Here is a 22,540-nt window from a genome sequence, read left to right on the forward strand (position 1 = left end):
TTCTGCCCATTTTTTAATTGCATTATTTGTTTTTTGAGTGTTGAGTTATATTAGTTCTTTATAGATTTTGGATATCTTCATATGTTTATTGGCCATGTGTTTCCTTTTCTGCAAAATGCCTGTTTTTTCTTTTGCCCGGTTTTTGATTGAGTTACTAGAGCTTTTCTTACTTATTTGCAGGATTTTTGTGTGCCTGTGTATATGCATTTGTGTATGTGTATATATGCATTTGTGTGTGTGTGTGTACACAGGGGCACACACACACGTATTCTTGATACTGGTCTTTTGTCAATTGTGTAGGTTGTGAATATGTTCATCCCATTTATAACTTGCCTTTTACTTCTTTTACATATTTTTTGTTGAACCACAGTTTTTAATTTTAGCATGGACTACATCAGTCTTTCCTTTAATAATTCTTTTTCTTTGTGTCTCATTTCAGAGATCTCTCCCTACTGCTAAAGTCTACAAGTATTCATCTACAGTTTCTGTTAGGTATCTTAACATTTTGTTTTGACATATAAGCCCTTAGTCCACCTGGAGGTGATTTTTGTACATGGTGTGAAACAGGAATCACATTTCATCTCTGTGAATGTGAATAACATGTTTTTAGCTTCCTTTGTTCCCCCGCTGATCGGACATGCTACCTGCATTACGTAACCAGAGTTCATATGCACACAGGTGTGTTTCCAGGTTCTTCTTTCTGTTCTTCTAGTCAGTTTGTCTATCTGTTGCTCTACCACATTGCCTTATTACTAGAACTTCTTAATGAGCTGTATGTCTGGAAGAAAAGTTCTCCTCTGACCTGTTTTTTCCTTCTTCAGAAGTGTTCTGGCCATCCTGGCCCTTTACTATTTCACTGATGTTTTATTTTAAAGTTATCTTTAAACAGGAAAAACCCTGTTGGAATTTTGATAGGGAAATCACTTGAATCTGTAGATGAATTTGAAACAAAAATTGATGTATATTATTGAATCTTGCTACCCATGAACATGGCATACCTCTCCATGTTTTACAAATTCCCCCACAGAGATCTTACACATTATTAAATTTATTCCTAGATATTTGAAACTTTCTATCATAAAAGATGACCTCTCTTTATCTGTATACTCTTTGCTGCTGCTGTATAAAATATGGACTTTTGTATATTAATTTTTTTATCCATTCTCTTGCTAAACTGTTCTATCACTTCTAGTAATTTATAGGCAGACCTTTTCTTCTTTGTTCCTATGTAAAAAACCATATCCTCTCAAAAAAATGGCAGTTGTTTGATTATACTGGGTGAGACTTCCAATACATAGTTGACAACCAATGGTGACAGTGGGCATACTTGTCCGGTTTATAGGAATATTTATAATACTTGTCCATCAAGGATGATATTTGGTATAGATTTTCCTTTCATCTCTTTTTTAATGTTTTTGGGTTTTTTTGGGTTTTTTTTTTTGAGAGAGAGAGAGAAAAGTGCAAGGAGGGGAGGGGCAGAGAGAGGGAATACAGAATCTGAAGCAGGCTCCAGGCTCCAAGCTGTCATAATAGAGCCCGATGAGGGGCCCAAACCCACGAACCCTGAGATCATGACCTGTGCCAAAGTCAGACGCTTAACTGACTAAGCCACCTAGGTGCCCCTAACAAAAATTAATTTAACACTAATTTTCTTAACATTAATTATTCAGATTTCCAGGTTTTAATTTCTATCCAGTAAATATTAATAGATATAACCCATATAAACAGAAGCTCTTTGGGTTCCTCAATAATTTTTGAGAGTGTAAAGGGATTCTAAGTTCTACAATGTGAGGGCTGAGGCACCTGGGTGGTTCAGTTGGTTAAGCCTCTGACTCTTGATTTCTGCTCAAGTCATGATCTTACAGTTGTGAGATTGAACCCCACGTTGGGCTCCATGCTGAGCATGAAGCCTGCTGGGGATTCTCTTTCTCCTTCTCTCTCCCTCCCCTGCTCACGTGCACTTACATGCTCACTCTCTCAGAAAAACTAATTAATTAATTAATTAAATTTAAAGTGAGGACCACTGCAATATTCAGCTCTAGGTTTTTCAAAAACACAGCAGAGTATTGTTAACTATGGTAACCATTCTGTACATTATGCCCCCAGAACTTATTTATTTTGTAATTGGAAGTTTGTAACTTTAGACCAACTTCTAATTTTGCCCATACCCCACCCTCTCACCTCTGGCAACTACCAATATGTTCTCTGTATCTAAGTGTTCCATCTTGGGTTTGTTTTTTGCTTTTAGTTTTGATTCCACAAATAAGTGAGATATATTATTTGTCTTTCTCTGTGTGACTTATGTCACTTAGCATAATGTCCTCAAGGTACAGGGTATGTTGTCACAAATGGCAAGATTTCCTTCTTTTTTTTATGGTGGGATAATATTCCATTGTGAATATATACCACATTTTCTGTATCCATTCAACCATGAATGGACATTTAGATTCCTTCTCTGTCTTAGCTATTGAAAATTGTGCTGCAAGAAACATGGTGGGGTGCAGATATCTCTGAGATAGTGTTTATGTTTCCCTTGGATAAATACCCAGAAGTGGAATTGCTGGATCATATGGTAGTTCTTTTTTTTTTTTTTTTTTTTTTAATATTTATTCATTTGGGGGAGAGTGCAAGCAGGGGAGGGGCAGAGAGAGGGGGACAGAGGACCCGAAATGGGCTCTGCACTGACAGGCTGACAGCAGCAAGCCTGATGTGGGGCTCTAACTCATGAACCACGAGATCGCCACCTGAGCGGAAGTCAGAGGCTCAACTGACTCAGACACCCAGGTGCCCCTGATCATTCTAGTTTTAATTTTTGAGGAACTTCTGTTCGGTTTTCCATAGTGGCTCCCCCTATTTGCATTCCCACCAACAGTACACAAAGGTCCCCTTTTCTCCACATCCTCACCAACATTTGCTATTTCTTATCTTCTTGGTAATAGCCATTCTCCCAGGTACGAGGTAATACCACAGTTTTGATTTACATTCCCCTGATGACTGGTGATGTTGGGCACCTCTTTGTGTACCTGTTGGCCATCTGTGTGTCCTCTTGGGAAAATGTCTGTTCAGATCTTTTAATGCCCATTTTTTAATCATATTGTTTGTTTTTTGGCTATTGAGTTGTGTGTATTCTGTATATATTTTGACTATTAGCTCCTTATCAAATACATAATTTGCAAATATTTTCTCCCATTTGGTCAGTTGCCTTTTCATTTTGTTGATGGTTTCCTCCGCTGTGCGGATGCTTTTTAGTCTGATGTAGTCCCACTCGTTTATTTTGTTGCCTTTGCTTTTGGTGTTAAATCCAGAAAATTGCCAAGACTGGTGTCAAGGAACTTATAAGGTATGTTTTCTTCTCAGAGTTTTATGGTTTCAGGTCTTATATTCAAATCTTTAATCCATTTTGAGTTAATTTTTGTGTATGGTGTAACACAGCAGTCAATTTTCCAGGAACTGAATCTTTATCACAAAGAGTAATCTTTTCCATTCCTAATAATGATGTTGGGTCTTAAATCACATTTTATCTGCTATGAGTCCACCTTTCAGTCAGCTTTAGATGTGTTTCTTTTATTGAATATTTATCTAGAATTTGGGGGTTTTTGGTGTAAACTTGTTAATATTTTACTTTAAAAGTGATTACTTAAGACAATTTAAATTTAATGTAATTATTGGTATATTTAGGCCTGTTGCTAACATCTTCATTTATAATTTCAGTTTATCATGCTTTTCTCTTTTAATAGTATCTGTATTAAAAGTATTCCATCTCAAATCATTTTCAGTGTAAGCCTTTATATTGCAGAACTTCTGCGATCTTGTGTGCCTAAGAATATTTTTTATCAGGGCCTTATATTTAAATATTTTAGCTAGGGGGTATCTGGCTGGCTCAGTTGGTGGAATATGCAACTCTTGATCTCAGGGTTGTGGGTTTGAGCCCCATGTGGGGTGTCGAGATGACTTAAATAAACAAACTTTAAATAAAAATTCAGTGGTTTTTAGTGTACTCACCAAGTTGTACCACCATCAGTACTGTCTTAATTCTGGAACATTTCCATCACCCAGAAAGCAGGCCCATACCCCTTAGCAGCCACTCCCTGTTGCCTTCCTTCTGTAAGTCCTGGCAGTCGCTGTCCTTTCTATCTCAATGGATATGTCTGTTCTTATAAATGGATTTCATATAAATGAAATCACACATGTGGCCTCTTGTGTCTGACTTCTGTCACACAGAATAATATTTTCAAGGTTCATCCATGTCAATAGCATGAATCAGTACTTCATTCTCTTTTGTGGATGAATAATAATTCCGTTGTATGAATAATGCCACATTGCATTTTTCCATTCTTCCATTAATCAACATTTCCCCTTCTTGGCTCTTATGAATAATGCTGCAGTGAACATGTGTGCACATATGTTTGTTTGGACATATATATTCAGTTCTACTGAGTAGGCACCTGTGAGTAGACTTGCTGGATCGTATGGCAACCCTAGGTTTAACTTTTTGAGAAACGACAGACTTTGTCCAAGCAGCTGTACCACTTTACATGCCCGCCCACAATGTATAGGGGTTCCAATTTCTCCATATCCTCTCCAGAATTGTTCTTTTCTGTCTTTTATGATAGCCATCCTAGTGAGTGTGAAATAGTACTTCATTGTGGTTTGCATTTCCCTCATGGCTAGTGATGCTGAGCATCTTTCTATATAGTTAATTGACCATTTATATATATTCTTGAGGAAATGTCTACTCATTGTCCTTTGCCCATTTTTTTAATTGGGTTACTTATCTCTTTTTGCTGAGTTGTAAGAATCTTTAATTTTTTAAAAGTTTTTATTTTAGAGCATGCATAACTGGGTGAGAGGGGCAGAGGAAGAGAGAGAGAGAGAGAGAGAGAGAGAGAATATCTTAAGCAAGGTCCATGCTCAGTGCAGAGCCTGATGCAGGGCTCAATACCATGACCCTGGGATCGTGACCTGAGCTGAAATCAAGAGTTGGATCCTCAGGGTGCCTGGATGGCTCATCAGTTCAGCATCCATCTTTGGCTTAGGTCATGATCCCGTAGTTTGTGAGTTCGAGCCCCGTGTCAGGCTCTATGCTGACAGCTCAGAGCCTGGATCCTGCTTTGGATCCTGTGTCTCCCTCTCTCACTGCCCCTCCCCCACTCACGTTCTCTCTCTCAAACATAAATAAACATTTAAAAAAATTTTTTTAAAGTTGGATGCTCAACCTACTGAGCCACCCAGCACCCTAAGAATTAGATACATATCCTAGGTACTAGATCCTTATCAGATAGATAATTTGGAAATATTTTCCCCCATTTCTGACTTGTTTTTCACCTTCTTGGTAGTCTCCTCTGAAGCACAGAGTTTTTAATTTTGAGGGAGTCCAATTTATTATTTTTTTGCTTGTGAGTGCCTTCGAGTCGTATCTCACAAACCACTGATGAATCAAAGGTCATGAAGATTTACACCTTTGCTTTCTTCTAAGAATTTTATGATTTTAGCTCTTACATTTAGGTCATTGGTTTATTTTGAGCTAATATTTTGCATATGGTATGAGGTAGGGGTAACTTGACTCTTTTGCATGTGGATATCTTGTTGACTCAACACCATTTGCTGAAGATTATTTTTATCCTTGGGGCACCTGGGTAGCTCAGTTGGTTGAGCATCCAACTTCAGCTCAGGTCATGATCTCACAATTTGGGAGTTCAAGCCCCACATCAGGCTCACTGCTGTCAACGCAGAGCTCGCTTCAGATTCTCTGTCCCCTTCTCTCTGCCCCTCCCCCACTTGTTTATTTAAAATATTTAAAACATATTTTTTAAAAAGACTATTTTTTACCCCATTGAATGGTCTTGACGCCCTTGTCAAAGTTGACCAGCAACAAAACCTAAAATAACTAAATAGGATTACATCTATAATCAAAAAGCTTGTATACAGAGAAGGAAACTATCAACAAAACAAAAAGGTGGCATACTGAATGGGAAAAGGTATTTGCAAATCATACATCCAGGAAGGGGTTAATACCCAAAATATGTAAAGAACTTACACAACTTAATAATTAAAAAAAAAAAAGTTGAAAAATGAACAGAAGCCTTGAATAAACATTTTTCCGAAAAAGACCTACAGATGGCCAACAAGCACATGAAAAGATACTGAACACCACTCATCATCAGGGAAATGCAAATCAAAACCACAATGAGATATCTCCTCACACCTATCAGAATGGCCTTTATCAAAAAGATGAAAAATAACAGGTGTTGGCGAGGATGTGGAGAAAAGGTGTTGATGGGAATGTACATTGGTGCAGTCACTATGGAAAGCAGTACAGAGGTTTCTGGAAAAAAAAAAAAAAAACTTAAAATAGAGCTACCATATAACCCAGCAATTCCACTTCTAGGAATTTATCTGAAGAAAATAAAAACATCAATCTGAAAAGAACTATCCACCGCTGTGTTCATCATGCGTTATTTGCAAGAACCAAGATAGGAAAGCAGCCCAAGTGTTCGTCAATTTGTGAATGGATAAAGAAGACGTGGTATGTGATGTACACAGTGCGATATTACTCACCCATAGAAAAGAATGAAATCTTGCCACTTGTGACAATAAGGATGGAGCTAGAGAGTACTGGGCTAAGTGAAACAAATCAGAGAACGACACATACCATATGATTTCACTTTTATGTGGACTCTGAAAAAACAGTTGATACTGAGTTTTGTGAGTTTTTATATAGTTTGGGTATTAACCCCTTATGAGATCTCTTATTTGCACATCTTCTTCCATTTAGTAGGTTTCCTTTTCGTTTTGTTTATGATTTCCTTCACTCTGCAAAAGTTTTTCAGTTTGATGTAGTCCGAATGGTTTATTTTTGCTTTTGTCGTCCTTGCCTGGACAGATCCAAAAAGATAAATGTCCAAGAGTTTACTGCCTGTTTTCTTCTGGGAGTTTTATGGTTTTAGGTCTTATATTTAAGTCTTTAATCCATCTTGAGCTTATTTTTATATATGATGTAAGAAAGTGGTCCAGTTTCATTCTTTAGCATGTAGCTGTCCAGTTTTCCTAACACCATTTATTGAATACACTGTCTTTTCTCCATTGTATGTTCTTGCCTCCTTTGTCATAGATTAATTGGCCAAATAAGTGTGGGTTTATTTCTGGACTCTATTTTGTTCCATTTGTCTACGTGTTTGGTTTTGTGCCAGTACCATGTTGTTTTAATTACTATAAATTGTATCCTTTGAAATCTGGGAGTATGATTGATACCTCCTGCTTTGTTCCTTTTTCTCAAAGTTCCTTTGGCTATTGGGAGTCTTTTTAGGATTATTTGTTCCAGTTCTGTGAAAAAAATGTCATTGGGTATTTTGATAGGGATCACATCAAATCCATAGGCTGATTTTGGTAGTATGGACATGGGAATAATATTAATTCTTCCAACCCATGAGCACAGTATATCTTTCCATTTATTTGTGTCATCTTCAGTTTCTTTCATCAGTGTCTTACAGTTTTCAGGGGACAGCTGTTTCATCTCCTCAGTTAAATTTATTCCTAATTATTTGTTGATGCAATTGTAAACGGGATGGTTTCCTTAATTTCTGCAATAATTTGCTACTAGTAGATAGAGACACAAGATTTCTGTTTATTTTGCATCCTTCAACTTTACTGAATTCCTTTATGCTAATAGTTTTGGGGTGCAGACTTGAGAGTTTCTTATATTGTAGTAGGTCATCTGTGCATCATGACTGTTTTACTCCTTCTAATTTGGATGTCTTTTATTTCCTTTTCTTGCCTGATTGCTGTGGCTAGGACTGTGTTCAGTAAAAGTGGCAGGAGGGGGTATCCTTGTCTTCTTGAGGAAAAGCTTTCAACGTTTCACTATTGTGTATGATGTTGGTTGTGGGTTTGCCATGTATGCCCTTTTTTGTGTTTGAGGTATGTTATGTCTGTGCCCACCTTTTGTAGAGATTATGAATGGATTTTGAATTTTGTCAAATGTTTCTTCATGTCTTGACTGGATGATTTTTATCCTTTGTTTTGTTAATGTGGTGTATGTATCACATTGAATGATTTGCAGATATTGAACCATCCCTGCATCCCAGAAATAAGTCCCATGTGATCATGGTGTATGAGCTTTTTAATGTATTAGTTGAATTTGATTTACTAATATTTTGTTAAGCATTTTTGCATCTATGTTCATCGGGGATATTGGCTTGTAATTTTCTTTTTTTTTTTACAGTGTCTTTGGGTTAGGTATCACGGTAATGCTGGCCTCATGAGCATAAATAAGTGTTCCTTCCTTTTCAGTTTTTTGGAATAAATTGAAAAGTTTCAGAAAGATAGGTATTAACTCTTTAAATGTTTGGTAGAATTCACCTATGAAGCTGTCTGGTCCTGGACTTTTGGTTTGGGGGAGTTTTCTTAACTCTTTAAATGTTTGGTAGAATTCACCTATGAAGCTGTCTGGTCCTGGACTTTTGGTTTGGGGGAGTTTTCTTTGTTTTCGTTTTTGTTTCTTTACTGATTGAAACTCATTACTAATAATCATCTGTTCAGATTTTTGTTTTATTCCTGATTCAGTCTTGGAAGATTGTATGTTTCTAGGAATTTATTTATTTCTTCTAGGTTGTCCAATTTAATGGCATATAATTGTTCATGAAAATCTTTTATGATCCTTTATATTTCTGTGGTATTTGTTGTAACTTCTCTTTCACTTCTAATTTTATTTGGTCCTCTCTCTTTTTTCTTGACAAGTCTGACCAAAGGTTTTTCAGTTTTGTTTATTAAAGAACCAACTCTTAATTTCATTGATTTTTTTTTTTTTTTTTTTTTTTTTTTGGTCGTTAGTCTTTATTTACTTCTGCTCTGATCTTTATATTCTTCCTTCTACTGACTTTTGGCTTTATTCTTTTTTTTTTTTTTTTAGCTCCTTTAGGTGTGAGCTCAGATTGTTTAAGATTTTTCCTGTTTCTTAGGGGCACCTGGCTATCTTAATCGGTTAAGTGTCTGACTTCGGCTTGGGTCATGATCTCACAGTCCAGGAGTTCGAGCCCCATGTTGGGCTCTGTGCTGACAGCTCAGAGCCCAGAGCCGGCTTCTGATTCTGTGTGTATCTCTCTCTGCCCCTCCCCTGCTTGCATTCTGTCTCTCTTTCTCAAAAATAAACATTAAAAAATATGTATTTAAGATTTTTCCAGTTTCTTGATATGGATCTGTGTCACTATACTGCCCTGTTAGAACTGCTTTTGCTGTTTCCCATAGATTTTGGAGCATTGTTTTTTCATTTTTGTCACAGGTATTTTCTTATTTCCTCTTTGATTTATTCATTAACCTATTGGTTGTTTAGTAGCATCTTGTTTAGCCTCCATGTGTTTGTATTTCTTCCATTTCCTTTATTGTAAGTGATTTCTCCTTTCACACTGTTGGTTGGTAAGTGTGATTTCATCTTCAATTTATTAGACTTGTTTTGTGGCCTTGTGATCTGTACTGGAGAATGTTCCACGTGCACTTATTCTGGGGTGCCTGGGTGGCTCAGTCCGTTAAGTGTCCAACTTCAGCTCAGGTCATATTCTCACAGCTAGTGAGTCTGAGACCTGTGTCGGGCTCTGTGCTGACAGCTCAGAGCCTGGAGCCTGCTTTGGGTTCTGTGTTTCCCTCTCTCTCTGCCCCTGCTTTGCTCACATTCTGTCTCTATCTCTCAAAAATAAAAATGTTAAAAAAAATTTTTAAATGATCCCTTTTATCATTATATTATGCTCTTCTTTATCTCTTATTTCAATCTTTGTTTTAAAGTATATTTTGTCTGATATAAGTATTGCTACCTTTTTGCTTCTATTTGCATGGATTATCTTTTTTCCATCTCTTTACTTCCAGTTTGTATGTTAAGTCTGAAGTGAGTCTCTTATAGGCAGCATATAGAGGAGTCCTGGGTTTGTTCGTTTGTTTAATCCATTCAGCTACCCTGTGTCTTTTGACTGGATCATTGAGTCCATTTACAGTTGTAGTGATTATTGATAGCTATGTATTTACTGCCATTTTCTTTTCTGCTGGTTTTGCAATTCTCTATTGCTTTTTCTCTTGCTTTCTTGTGCTTTGATGACCTTCCTTAGTGTTATGCTTAGATTCCTTTCTGGGGTTTTTTTTGTGCATCTATTACAGGTTTTGGGTTTGTGGTTACCATGAGATTCATATATAACAAGCTGTGTATAGCAGTCTGTTGTAAATTGGTAGTTAAGTTCAAACTCATTCTAAAAACATTGTATTTTGGGAGCACCTGGATAGCTCAGTCAGTCAAGCACTGGACTTTAGCTCAGGTCATGATCTCACGGTCCGTGGGTTCAAGCCCTGCATCGGGCTGTGTGCTGACAGCTCAGAGACTGGAGCCTGCTTCGGATTCTGTGTCTCCCTCCCTCTCTCTCTGCCCCTCCCCCACTCACACTGTCTCTAAGGAAAAAAAAATGTTTTTTAGTTACATTTTTACTCCACTCCCCCCACACACACATTTTATGGTTTTGATGTCACATTTTTACCATTTTATAAGTGGTTGTTCCACTACTTTTTCTATGTTTGCCTTTACCAGTGAGGGGTTTTTTTCCTCATATTTCCTTATTTCTAGTTACTGTCTTTTCTTTTCTGCTTGAAAAAGTCCCTTTAATATTTTTTGTGAAGCCAGTATAATGGTGACGAACTCCTAGCTTTTGCTGACCAGGAAATTCTTTTACCTCTACTTATACTCTGAATGATAACTTTGCCAGGCAGAGTATTCTTGGTCATAAGGTTTTGTTTGTTGGTTTGTTTTTCCCTTTCAGCACTCTGAATATATCATACCACAGCCTTCTGACCAACAAAGTTTTTTTTTTCCTTTTTTTTTTTAATGTTTATTTTTGAGAGAGAGTGTTCATGCAAGCATGAGCAAGGGAGGGGCAGAGAAGGGGGGGCGGACAGAGCCAAACCAGGCTCCTCTGTCCTGGATCCAAAGCAGGCTCTGTGCTGACGGCAAAGAGCCTGATGTGGGGTTCAAACTCACGAGCCATGAGATCATGACCTGAGCTGAAGTTGGATGCTTATAATCAACTGAGCCACCCAGGAGCCTCTGACCTACAAAGTTTCTCCTGAATATTAGCTGATAGTCTTATCAGTGTTCCCTTACTACTTGCTTTTCTCTTGCTGCTTTTTTTCATGTCTTTTATTTTTTTATTATTTCTTAAAGTTTATTTATTTTGGGGGCACCTGGGTGGCTCAGTCAGTTAAGTGGCCAACTCTTGGGTCGGCTCAGGTCATGATCTCATGGTTCGTGAATTTGAGCCCTGCATCCAGCTCTGTGCTCACAGTGTGTAACCTGCCTGGGATTCTCTCTCCTCTTCTCTCTCTGACCCTCCCCTGCTCACACTCGCTCACTCACTCTCTCTCAAAAATAAATAAAAATATTAAAAAAATTTTTTTAAATGTTTATTTTTGAGAGAGCAGGAGCAGGGGAGAGGCAGAGAGAAAGAGTGGGAGAGAGTCCCAAGCAGGCTCCACACTGTCAGCATGGAGTGCAGCACAGGGCTCGAACCCACAAACCATGAGATCACGACCTGAGCCAAAACCAAGAGTTGGATGCTTAACTGACTGAGCCACTCAGGTGCCCCATCTCTTGCTGCTTTAAGATTCCCGTTGTCTTTACTTTTTGACATTTTAATGATAACATGTCTTGGTGTGGGTCTCTTTGGGTTCATCTTATTTTGGACTTGTGCTTTCTGGACTTGTATGTCTTGGTTAGGCAAGTTTTCAGCCTTAATTCTTCAAATAGGTTTTCAGTCTCTTTTACTCTCTCCTCTCCTTCTGGGACCCCAATAGGTGAATGTTAGTACACTTGATGTTGTCCCAGAGGCCCCTTAAATGATCTTGTTTTTTAATTCTTGTTTCTTTTTACTGTCCCAGTTATGTGGTTTCCACTACCGTCTTCCAGATCACTGATCCATTCTTCCATATCATCTAGTCTACGTTTATTCCCTCTAGTATATATTTCCTTTTCCTTATTGTATTCTTCAGCTCTGATTGCTTTTTTATTTTCTGTCTCTTGGTTTAAGTTCTCACTGTGTTTATCCATTCTTCTCCCCGAGTTTGGTAAGCATCTTTCTGACCATTACTTTGAACTCTTTATTGGGTATATTGCTTTCTTGATTTTATTTAGTTCTTTTTCTCAGGTTTTGTCTTGTTCTTTGATTTAAAACATATTTCTCTGTCTCATTTTGCACGACTGTCTGCGTTTTTTAAATTTTTTTTTAATGTTTTTACTTATTTTTGAGACAGAGACAGAGCATGAGCAGGGGAGGGGCAGAGAGAGGGGGAGACACAGAATCTGAAGCAGGCCCCAGGCTCTGAGCTGTCAGCACAGAGCCTGATGCGGGGCTCGAACTCATGGAGTGTGAGATGGTGACCTGAGCGGAAGTCGGACGCTCAACCGACTGAGCCACCCAGGTGCCCCTGTCTGCATTTGTTTCTATGTATTAGGTAGTTCAATTACCTCCCCGTCTTGAAGGAGTGGCTTTACATAGATGTCCTGTGGGGCCCAGAAGAGCAATTCCCCCTGGCCACCAGAGCCAGGTGCTCCATGGGTGTTCCCTGCGTAGGCTACGTCCACCCTTGTGTTGTGGCAGGCCTGCACCTCCTGTGGGCACACTGTCGGGTGGAGTTGGCCCCCTGCCTGGCTGGCATTGCTGTAAGCCTGCTAGTGTGAGGCCCCCAGGTGCCCAGGTTCTAGGCTGTTGTTTGTGGGAACTTATTACTAATTTTTTCTTTTTACTTGCTGTAGGTCTTTTCTTTCTTGAGAGAGAGAGAGAGGGAAGGAGCACACACTAGCAGGGGAGGGAGAGGGAGAGAGAGAATCTTAAAGCAGGCTTCACGCTGAGTGCAGAGCCTGACGCAGGGCTCAATCTCACAACCATCAGATCATGACCTGAGCCAAAATCAAGAGTCAGACACTTAACCGACTGAGCCACCCAGGTCCCCATACTTGCTATATGTCTCTTACATTTTCTGTTTCTTTTAGAGTCGATGTCAGTAGTTTTCATCTTTTAAGAATTTGTGCATTTCATCTCTGCTGTCTAGCTCACTGACATACATTTTTTCATATTCTTCCCTTATAATCCTTTTTGCTTCTTTAAGATTGGTAGTGATGGGTCCTCTCATTCCTAATTTTAGACATTTGAGTATTTATCTTTGGCAGTCTAGTTGAGGTTGGTCAATTTTATCTTCTCAACCAACTTTTGATTTTGTTTTTTTTTTTTCTGTTGTTTTTCTTTACTTCCATGTAGTTCCACTCCAATCTTTAGGATTCCCTTCCTTCTGCTTGCTTTTGGTCTTGATTGCTCTTTTGTGTAGTTTCTTAGTAGGGGGAGAGTTAGATTATTCGAGATCTGTTTTCTAACACATGTAATTACAGACATAAATCTTCATGTAATTACTACTTTCACTGCATCCCGTAAATTTTGGCATGTTGTGTTTTCATTGTCATTAACCTGTATTTTTATTTTCTATTTTTTTAATGTTTTACTTACTTATTTTGAGGGGGGAGGGGCAGAGAGAGAGGGAGAGAGATAATCCTAAACAGACTCTGATGCAGGCTCCATCTCACAAACCATGGCATTCATATGTATTTTTAAATGCCCTTGTGGGGCGCCTGGGTGGCTCAGTCGGTTGAGCTCCCGACTTCGGCTCAGGTCCTGATCTCACGGTGCGTGAGTTTGAGCCCCATGTTGGGCTCTGTGCTGACAGTTCAGAGCCTGGAGCCTACTTCGGATTCTGTGTGTGCCTCTCTCCACCTCCCCCACTCGCTCGCTCTCTCAAAAATAAACATTAAAAAAATTTTTTTAAGGGTCCTTGTGACTTTGACCTATTGATGCACTTGAGAAGACTGTTTATTCCGCTCTGTATGCGTCTGTTAGGTCTAGTTGGCTTATAGTGTTGTTCACATCTTGTTTCCATGTTGATCTTCTGTGGGGGTTCTCTCAATGACTGAAAATGAGAGACTGAACTCTCCAGTTGTCACTGAGTTGTCTATTTCTCCTTTCAGTTCTGTCAGTGCTTACTTTGTGTATTTTGGGGCTCTGTTTTTAAGTACAAATGTGTTTGTAATGGTCACGTCCTTTGGATAGATGGACTCTTTTGGCATAAGAAACTACTTGTCAATGTTGCTAAGACCAATTTTGATCTGCAAGTCTTTTACTTCTATTAGTACAGCTCCTCCAGCTCTTCTGCTGTTTACAGTGTGCCATCTCCACACTTTTGCTTTCAACCCACTTGTTTTGTCTTTACCAGTGCTCTTTATTTCTTCATGTGAATTTGAGTTACTATCTGATCACTTTTCATCTCAGCCTGAAAAAACACCGTTAGTATTTTTTGTAAAGTAGATCTGCTAGTGACACATTTTTTCAGTATTTGGAATTGTCTTCGTTCCCCCTTTCATTTTTATTTATTTTTTAAACATGCAGTTTCTCTAACACATAGTTTTTAATTTTTTTAATTTTCTTTAATGTTTATATATGTATTTTGAGAGAGAGCACACGAGCAGGGGAGGGGCAGAGAGAGAGGGAGAGGGAGGATCCCAAGCAGGCTCCACACTGTCAGCACACAGCCAGACACGGGGCTCAATCTCACAAACCGTGAGATCATGACCTGAGCTGAAATCAAGAGTCAGATGCTTATCCAACTGGGGTGCCCTAACCTTTTTCTTTCATTACTTGCAATATGTCACCCCACTGCCCCTGCCCTTTGTGGTTTCTGATGAGGAATCAGCTGTTAATCTTGTTGAGGATCTCTTGCATATGGTGAGTCATTTCTCTCTTGCTTTCAGTATTACTCTTTTTTTAATTGAGCTATAATTGGCATATGGTATTATATTAGATTCATACAACATGATTCAATTATTTGTCTGTATTCTGAAGTGACCACAAGTCCAGTTAGCATCCATCACCACACAGGTATGTTTTTTCCCCCATGATAAGAACTTTTAAGATCTACTCTTAGCAGCTTTCAAATATATGATACGGCATCATTAACTACAGTCACCATGCTGCACATTACATCCCCATGATGTAGTCATTTTATAACTAGAAATATGTCACCTTTTGACCACCTTCACCCATTTCTCCTACTTTCCTTGTCCTTGTGTCTCTTTCCCTCTCCTCCTCTCCTTCTGGGACTCCCATCTGCAAATACTGGTTTGAGTCATTGTGTCCCACAGGTTGCTGAAACTCTGTTCACGGTTTCATTCTGGTTTTCACACAGGACTATCTCAATTGACAGATCTTCAAATCTGCTGATTCCTTCATCTCTTTGCCCAAATCTACTGTTGAGCCTCTCTGGTGAATTTTTCGTTAGTTACTGTGCTTTTCAACTCCATAATTCCCATTTAGTTCTTTTTTGAAATTTCTGTCTCTTGGGGCACCTGGGTGGCTCAGTCAGTTGAGCACCTGACTTCGGCTCGGGTCCTGATCTCACAGTGCATGAGTTCCAGCCCTGCATTGGGCTGTCTGCTGTCAGTGTGGAACCCGCTTTGGATCCTCTTTCTCCCTCTCTCTCTGCCCCTCCCCTGCTTGCACCCTCTCTCTCTCAAAAAATAAACATTAAAAAACAATTTGTCAGGGGCGCCTGGGTGGCTCAGTCGGTCGGGCGGCCGACTTCAGCTCAGGTCATGATCTCGCGCGGTCCGTGAGTTCGAGCCCCGCGTCGGGCTCTGTGCTGACAGCTCAGAGCCTGGAGCCTGTTTCAGATTCTGTCTCTCCCTCTCTCTGACCCTCCTCCGTTCATCATGCTCTCTCTCTCAAAAATAAATAAACGTTAAAAAAAAAAACAACTAAAAAAAAATTTGTCTCTTTAATGATATTCTGTATTTGGTGAGACATCATTTTCATACTTTGCTTTTTTAGTTCCTGCAGTATGGTTTCAACTTTTAACATACATGCATAACATCTGATTTAAAAGGTTTGTCTAGCGGCACCTGGGTGGCTTAGTCGGTTAAGCATCTGACTTCAACACAGGTCCTGATCTCACGGCTTGTGGGTTCAAGCCCAGCATCAGGTTCTGTGCTGACAGCTCAGAGCCTGGAGCCTGCTTCAGATTTTGTCTCTGTCTCTCTCTGCCCCTCCCCAGTTTGTGCTCCTTCTCTCGCGCTCTCTCTAATATAAACATCAAAAAATAATAAAGTAAATTAAAATTAAAGTTAAAAACATATATAATGTTTGTCTAGGAAGGCCACCATCTTGGCTTCCCCAGGGAGTTTCTATTGATTGTTCCTCATCCCCATGTAGGAATCCTGCTTTCTTCTTTCCTTGCAGGTTTCATAATTTTCTTTTGAAAACTGGACAATAATCCACCAACTTTGGAAATCACTTTCCCTCCTTATAATTTGGTATTTTTTATTACTGTTTGTGTAATGCCTTTTCCGAACTAAGTCTGTGAAGTTTGTATTCTGTGACACACATGATCTCTTTAGTCTTTGCTTGGGTGGCTTAGTGATCATCTAATGATTGGACAGATATCTTAAATATCTCTCAGCCTCTGACAAATGGTTCCGCGTGTGTTAGGGCAGGACTTCAACACTCAGCCATGCAGCCTACAACTGTCTCAGCCTTCACTTCCTCCTTCTGCAGGGCCTCAAGATAGCCAGTGGTGAGAGCTTAGAGCTTTTCAGGTCTTTCCTGAAAAGGCAATGGCACAGGGCATGAGCATATCCCTATGTGTATGCATGACCTTCTAGATTCTCCAGGACTATGTCAGAACTTGTTCATTTTTTGTTTTTGTTTTTTTAAATGTTTATTTTGAGGGGCGCCTGGGTGGCTCAGTCGGTTAAGCGTCCGACTTCAGCTCAGGTCACGATCTCACGGTCCGTGAGTTCGAGCCCCACGTCGGGCTCTGGGCTGATGGCTCAGAGCCTGGAGCCTGCTTCCGATTCTGTGTCTCCCTCTCTCTGACCCTCCGCGTTCATGCTGTCTCTGTCTCAAAAATAAATAAATGTTAAATAAATAAATAAAATAAATGTTTATTTTGAGAGAGCACGTGCATGTGTGCGCGCATGTGGGGTATGGACAGAGGAAGAATCCCAAGCAGGCTCTGCACTGTTAGCACAGAGCCCGACACGGAGTTCCATCTCACAAACTGTGGGATCCTGACCTGAGCCACAATCAGTCGGAGACTTAACCACTCAGGCGCCCCTTGTTCATCTTCTGTTGCTCCTCTGGAGTGATCTTGGGGCCACAGGTCAACCTGTCTATTGTGCCAGTTCAGCATCTTGGCCAGGTCATGGTTCCAAACAAAAGATGCTATAATACATACACTCCACCTTTTAACAAGTTCATGGTTTATAATACTATACAGTAAGTAGCCTTGGTCCATCCCCTGTGTCCGTTCCACACATAATTTGTTTTGGACGGATTAGAAATCCACCTCATGGCAGACTCACCTAGGAAGCTTCTTATGCTCTCAAGCATGGGGCTCTGCTCACAGATTTTGAAGATGATCTAGCAAGACACCATTACACACCCATTAGAAAAAAATTCCAAGCCTTTTTGAGGATGGGAGCGCCTGGAATTTTGTAGACAAATGATGGGAATGTGATAGGACAACTACTTCGGAAGAGTCTTAACAGTTTTTTTTTGTAAAGCTCAACACACATTGATCGTACAACCCAGCAGCTCCACTCCTAAGAGAAATGAGAACATACGTTTGCACGAAGCCTTGTTAGAAATGTTCTCAACGGTTTTATTCGTAATAGCCAAAAAAATAAAAAAATAACGCAAGGGGCCATTAACGGGAGATTGCACAGACAAATGGCAACATCCGTATCGTGGAATACTAGCACCAATAAAATGAACAAACTACTGATCCACACAAGACAGGAAATTTTCAAAACCATGTTGTGCAGAAGCGGCCAGGCACAGAAGGGAACATCCTCTGCGATTTCATTCATACGACATTCTGGAAAAGGCAAAACTGTACTGACAGCAAGTGGTTGCCTGGGCCAGTAGTGGAGGGACACAAGGAACTTTCAGGGGGTGGTGGAAACGTTTGGTATCTGCGTTGTGGTGGAGGCTCCACAGGTCTATATACTTGTCAAATTGCACTGAACTATATACACTGGAAATATATGCAGTTTGTTGTATATACACTATAGCTCAATAGTTTTCTTTTTAAGTATGTTTAAAAAAAAAAATAGTCTGCAAGAGACAACCTTACTCCTAACTTTCTGTAACACAGGTCCCCACTCAGACACCTGCAAAGCCAGGCAGAGGAAGAGAGTCCAAGCAGGGTGCCCAAAGGGGACAGCCAGTTCCTGTGTAGATAGGCCAGGTTTAAGTCAAGAATACATATTTACCATTAGCACCTAATTCAAAGCTTTTGATGCCATGCAAGCCACACACAAATCCTCACGCCACATGTGGCTTACGGTCCGCTGACTTATGGTCTGCACCCTAAAATCTGTCAAACAGAACACTGAGCCAAATGACAGAGTGGCTTTTCCTGGGTGTGGCTCCAGCATGGTGCTCTTGACCCTCTCTGAAGGAGGTGATGGGAACGAGTCCAATGCTCTGGGTCTGGCCCTGACCTGGGAGATGGGGCCCTAAAGCCTCTTGACAAAAACGAGGTCTGTGGGAATGACCACTCCTGTCCTCTGATTCTGCCTCTTGGGGCTCCTCCTGTACCCCTGAGGGTGCCTTACCTGAGTTACAGTCACATCAGCACCTGGAAAGGCAGGACAGCCCACGGGGACTTCAGGAGAACCCCATTTGCCCGAGTCCCCTGAATTCTGAGGGGTTCGGGCCTGTGCTCGTCGCTGCCCTTGGAACGTGGGTGGCAGTTCTGCCCTCATGCTCCCTGAGGCACAGCCCACTTTCCTGAGCATCTGACACGCCCTTTGTGCCCCGGCTCAGTTTGGAGGCAGCCCGGTGTCCTGCGCCGTGGGCCTGGCCGTCCTGGACGTCCTAGAGAAGGAACAGCTGCAGGCCCACGCCGCCTCCGTGGGCAGCTTCCTGACGGAGCTCCTCAGACAGCAGAAAGCCAAACATCCCATCATCGGGGACGTCAGGTGAGGCTCAGGGCAGCTGCTAGGGGCCAAGTGGGGGGGGGGGGGGGTTCTTGTATCACCTAACCACCCGGGTTGGGGGGCGGGATTTTTCTCTCTGCTCCACAGAACTAAAGCACTGAGAGGTGCTCTTGTCCAGAATGGTGCTTCTAGGGAAGGGAAAACCAGGATCAAACTAGGCTCGGACCCCCAACCTTTCCTCTGTTACCCCTGGGGTCCCTCCCGTCAGTTACTTCCTAGAACTGGGTCACCACCCTCTGAGAGTCCCTACGGCACTTAGCCTCCCCTGAGCCTCCCCAAGAGGCCGAGGAACAGCCCCAGAGCTGACAGGGGCTCGGCTGAGGCCCAGGACCGTGGTCCCTTGGGCCTGGCCTCCTAAGACATTGTCTTTCTGCTCCAGGGGCACTGGGCTCTTCATCGGTGTGGACCTGATCAAAGACGAGGCAACCAGGACACCAGCAACTGAAGAGGCCAATTACGTGGTGTCCAGGTATTTTTTCTTCAGACGAGTTACCTTTGCAGCGTCTAAGGCCCTGACCAAGAGCCTCCCTCTTATGTTGTCACCGTGTTCCCAGGCAGAGTGGGCATCTGGGCCTGAGCAGTGAATGGGCCACCCATCTGTGCGCCCCCTGGCTCTCCAGCCAGGGAAAGCAGCTGCATCAGCTCTGTGGCCTGTGTGTGGCTGCAAAAGCTTCAGATGGGTGCAGGCCATTCCCAGCCCAGAATGCCAAAGCCACAGGGCCCAAAAGCCACACTTCTCAGACCTGGGCTGCCGGAGGGGAAAAAAGCTTCTCCAGAGCCACATCAGGGACTGAGGCAGAAGCAGACTCAAGGCTCCCTGTCCCCCAGAGGAGTGGGTTTGAGATGGACAGGTGCAAGGCATCTGGGTGACCGAGCATCTCCGGACTCCCAAGTCCCCCACCCCAGCCCATCTGCATGTTCCTGCACTTGATCCCATCCAGGACCTGAGCCTCAGGACCCAAGCCTTGGGACCCTTCCCCTTGCTACTCCCTTTCTATCACCCTTCCCTACTCCTACCCCTTTCCCCCACCTTGAGAAACCCTTCTGTGTGTCCCTATTCAGTGTGAAATGCGCATCGTTCGATTCTGATAACCCACGAACAGTAATGATGTAAAAATGTTCTCCTCCTCCAGATTTTGAGACTGACCCCTTTTTTGGGGGGTCCCGGCCCCGCCGCCTCTGCTGGCTGGGCACACCCACCAGTTTACCCACCACACCTCCTTTTCCCCCTCCCCCCACGGAGCCTCAGAACCCAGCAGCTGTGGGAGGAGGGAGCCAGACCTGGAGCCGGGCCTGACTTCTTCCACCTCACGCAAGTTCTCCAGTTCAGGGAGAAAACTGGAACCAGGGGCAGGTGGTGTACCCACAGTTGGCCTGCTTGTAGGTGGCACAGCCAGATGTGAAGTATGGACCTTGTTCTTTCTAGTACAACCATAGTCCATGCCAGGAAGAACGTATGGAAGAAAGGAGCCAGAAGGCAGACTGAAGACACAGTCTGTTCCTGGCAAGACTTGAAAATAACAAAAGGAATAAAAAAAAGAATGGAAGTGGGGGTCAGAGAATGTGAAATAACCATCAGCTCAGTCTCCTTTCTGGCCAAATCACCTTCCTAGTTTAAAAGCTGTACATGTGAGATATGAAGGTTCTTAGAAACTGGTAAAACTAAGGGTGAAGTCATCTCCCTAAAAAGAAATGGAAAATTAAAACTGCATAGTCCTCTGGGATTTCAAGATTACTTACAGGAAGAAAACAGAAACAAGGTTGGCAGGGAAATTATGAAGCCAGGTAAGGGAGTATGTCGGGTTCACTGTACCAGTTTGTAACACCAGTAAGTGCAAGGATCCTTGCTGTCTACATCGTAGCTGTGGTAGTCTTGGCTTAGACAGGAACTCCGGGACGGACAAGGTGAGGCCCCTGCCCTGGGTGGGGGAGGCAGCAGACTCAGGAACAGGTGCAGGACACCCTAGGTAGGAGCTGTTCATGCTGGGCTACAAAGGGTGGGCAGGTAGGTGTTTGGGAAGAGGCAGCCAGTCCTGTGTCCTGGTGGGAACCCACCTGTGGTGGGGCTCCAAGGGTAGTGTGGCTGGAACCGGGGAGAGAAGGCTCTGCCATATCCTGTCCTCACAGGATGAAGGAGAACTACATTTTGCTGAGCACTGATGGCCCAGGGAGGAACGTCCTCAAGTTTAAACCCCCGATGTGCTTCAGTGTGGACAATGCACGACATGTGGTGGCCAAGATGGATGCCATCCTGACAAGTAAGCTGGGAGCCCAAGGAGGGTCTCTAGAGCTCAACCTGCAGCCAATAGCCAGGACATTCCAGCCTGCCCAGGAAAGGGGCTCAACAGCAAGCCAGGAGTCTTTGAAGAGACAGAGGGAACAAGGAGCTGAGGTGTGGAGGGGTCCCGGGAACCCAAGCCACCCCTTTCCCTGGCTGTGCCTAGAGGGCCTTCCTGAGCACCAAGTAGGCAGGAACTAGGGCACTCACCATCCTGCCAGGGTGGCACTCATGCAGACACGGGACAAGCCAACTACAACGGAAAACCCCACCATGGATCAGTAAAACCATGGAAAGGTAGATGGCAGGAACTTCATGCCTTACTTGAAGGCTAGGGGACCCTCAGCTGCAGAGCTATTGGAATGAGATTTGTAGCCAGGACTGATTAAACGCAAAAGGAGATTCCTCTCCACATTCTCAATCCCACAGGAACATCAAGGTCAGTCCAGGGTGTCCCCTAAGTGCACTTACAAAGCAATCTAGAATGCACTAAGGCAGTGCTGCGTGTGTAGGGCTGGGAGGAGCAGGAGTGGGCAAAGTAGGCAAGATCCCATCTCCTGGTAGACATGAAAGCAGCCCCGCAGGTGGCCCCTCACCTCCCCCAGCAGACACAACTGGAGGTGGTGTGGGACCCGCCGTAGGGAGTGTATTCGTGGGGAGCCCAGGGGGAAGAGAGGCTGACTAGCTAGCTTAGCTTTTGTGTGTAGGGGGCGCTGCAGTTGAGCCTGAAGTCTCAGGAAACATGGCTTGGTGGCCCATGCACATGGGGCAAGGGGCCAGACAGGCTGGTGGGCTCGATGTCCAGAATATCAACCAAGAAGCTTGGACACTAGAGAAAGGTTAACTTGTTTGGGTGCCTTTGTGATGTTTTTCAGGCATGGAAGAAAAGGTGAGAAGTTGTGAGACACTGCGACTCCAGCCCTGAGGCAGCCCTGTGGAGTGGTGTTCTTCTCTGGGTGAGTGGGCCTTGCTTCTCGAGACCCACACCTGGGTTCCTTGCCATCAGCGGTGGCTCCTTCACGCAGAAAGCCAAAGCTTTCTCTTAACATTTTGTTCCAAGTGATGTTCCCTTCCCCCAGATAGGCTTGAAACAATGGGCCCTTTCCAGACACCCTGCCAGAAAAATCTCCAATAGTTGCATTTCATAGCTGACATGAGAAAGCAAGAGTAGCACTTTCCTCCTAGAAGTAGCCAGT

At 42.5% G+C, this 22,540-nt stretch overlaps 1 protein-coding gene and 1 long non-coding RNA gene across 5 annotated transcripts in view; one reads left to right on the forward strand and one right to left on the reverse strand.

The window, feature by feature from the left end:
* The window catches only part of PHYKPL (5-phosphohydroxy-L-lysine phospho-lyase), a 38,251-nt gene that overhangs the window by 12,361 nt on the left and 3,350 nt on the right, over positions 1-22,540 (forward strand). For 2 of the 4 annotated variants that reach the window (XM_027076900.2, XM_027076898.2), the window contains 4 exons: positions 18,894-19,048; positions 19,446-19,535; positions 21,194-21,324; positions 22,220-22,300. In XM_027076900.2, the coding sequence (XP_026932701.1) occupies positions 18,894-19,048; positions 19,446-19,535; positions 21,194-21,324; positions 22,220-22,269 (426 nt within the window). In that variant the 3' untranslated portion in view covers positions 22,270-22,300. Of the gene's footprint in view, positions 1-18,893; positions 19,049-19,445; positions 19,536-21,193; positions 22,301-22,540 lie in introns of those variants that run through there. The other 2 variants (XR_008297210.1, XM_053219698.1) reach the window with 1 other exon arrangement.
* On the reverse strand, positions 7,005-15,768 carry LOC128314923 (uncharacterized). Its single transcript, XR_008297216.1, has 2 exons — positions 8,434-15,768; positions 7,005-8,358 (listed from the first exon to the last, which is right to left on the reverse strand). It is a non-coding gene; the product is annotated as an uncharacterized LOC128314923 (long non-coding RNA).

The sequence above is a fragment of the Acinonyx jubatus genome, chromosome A1, assembly GCF_027475565.1.
Source record: "Acinonyx jubatus isolate Ajub_Pintada_27869175 chromosome A1, VMU_Ajub_asm_v1.0, whole genome shotgun sequence".
Lineage (NCBI taxonomy): Eukaryota > Metazoa > Chordata > Mammalia > Carnivora > Felidae > Acinonyx > Acinonyx jubatus.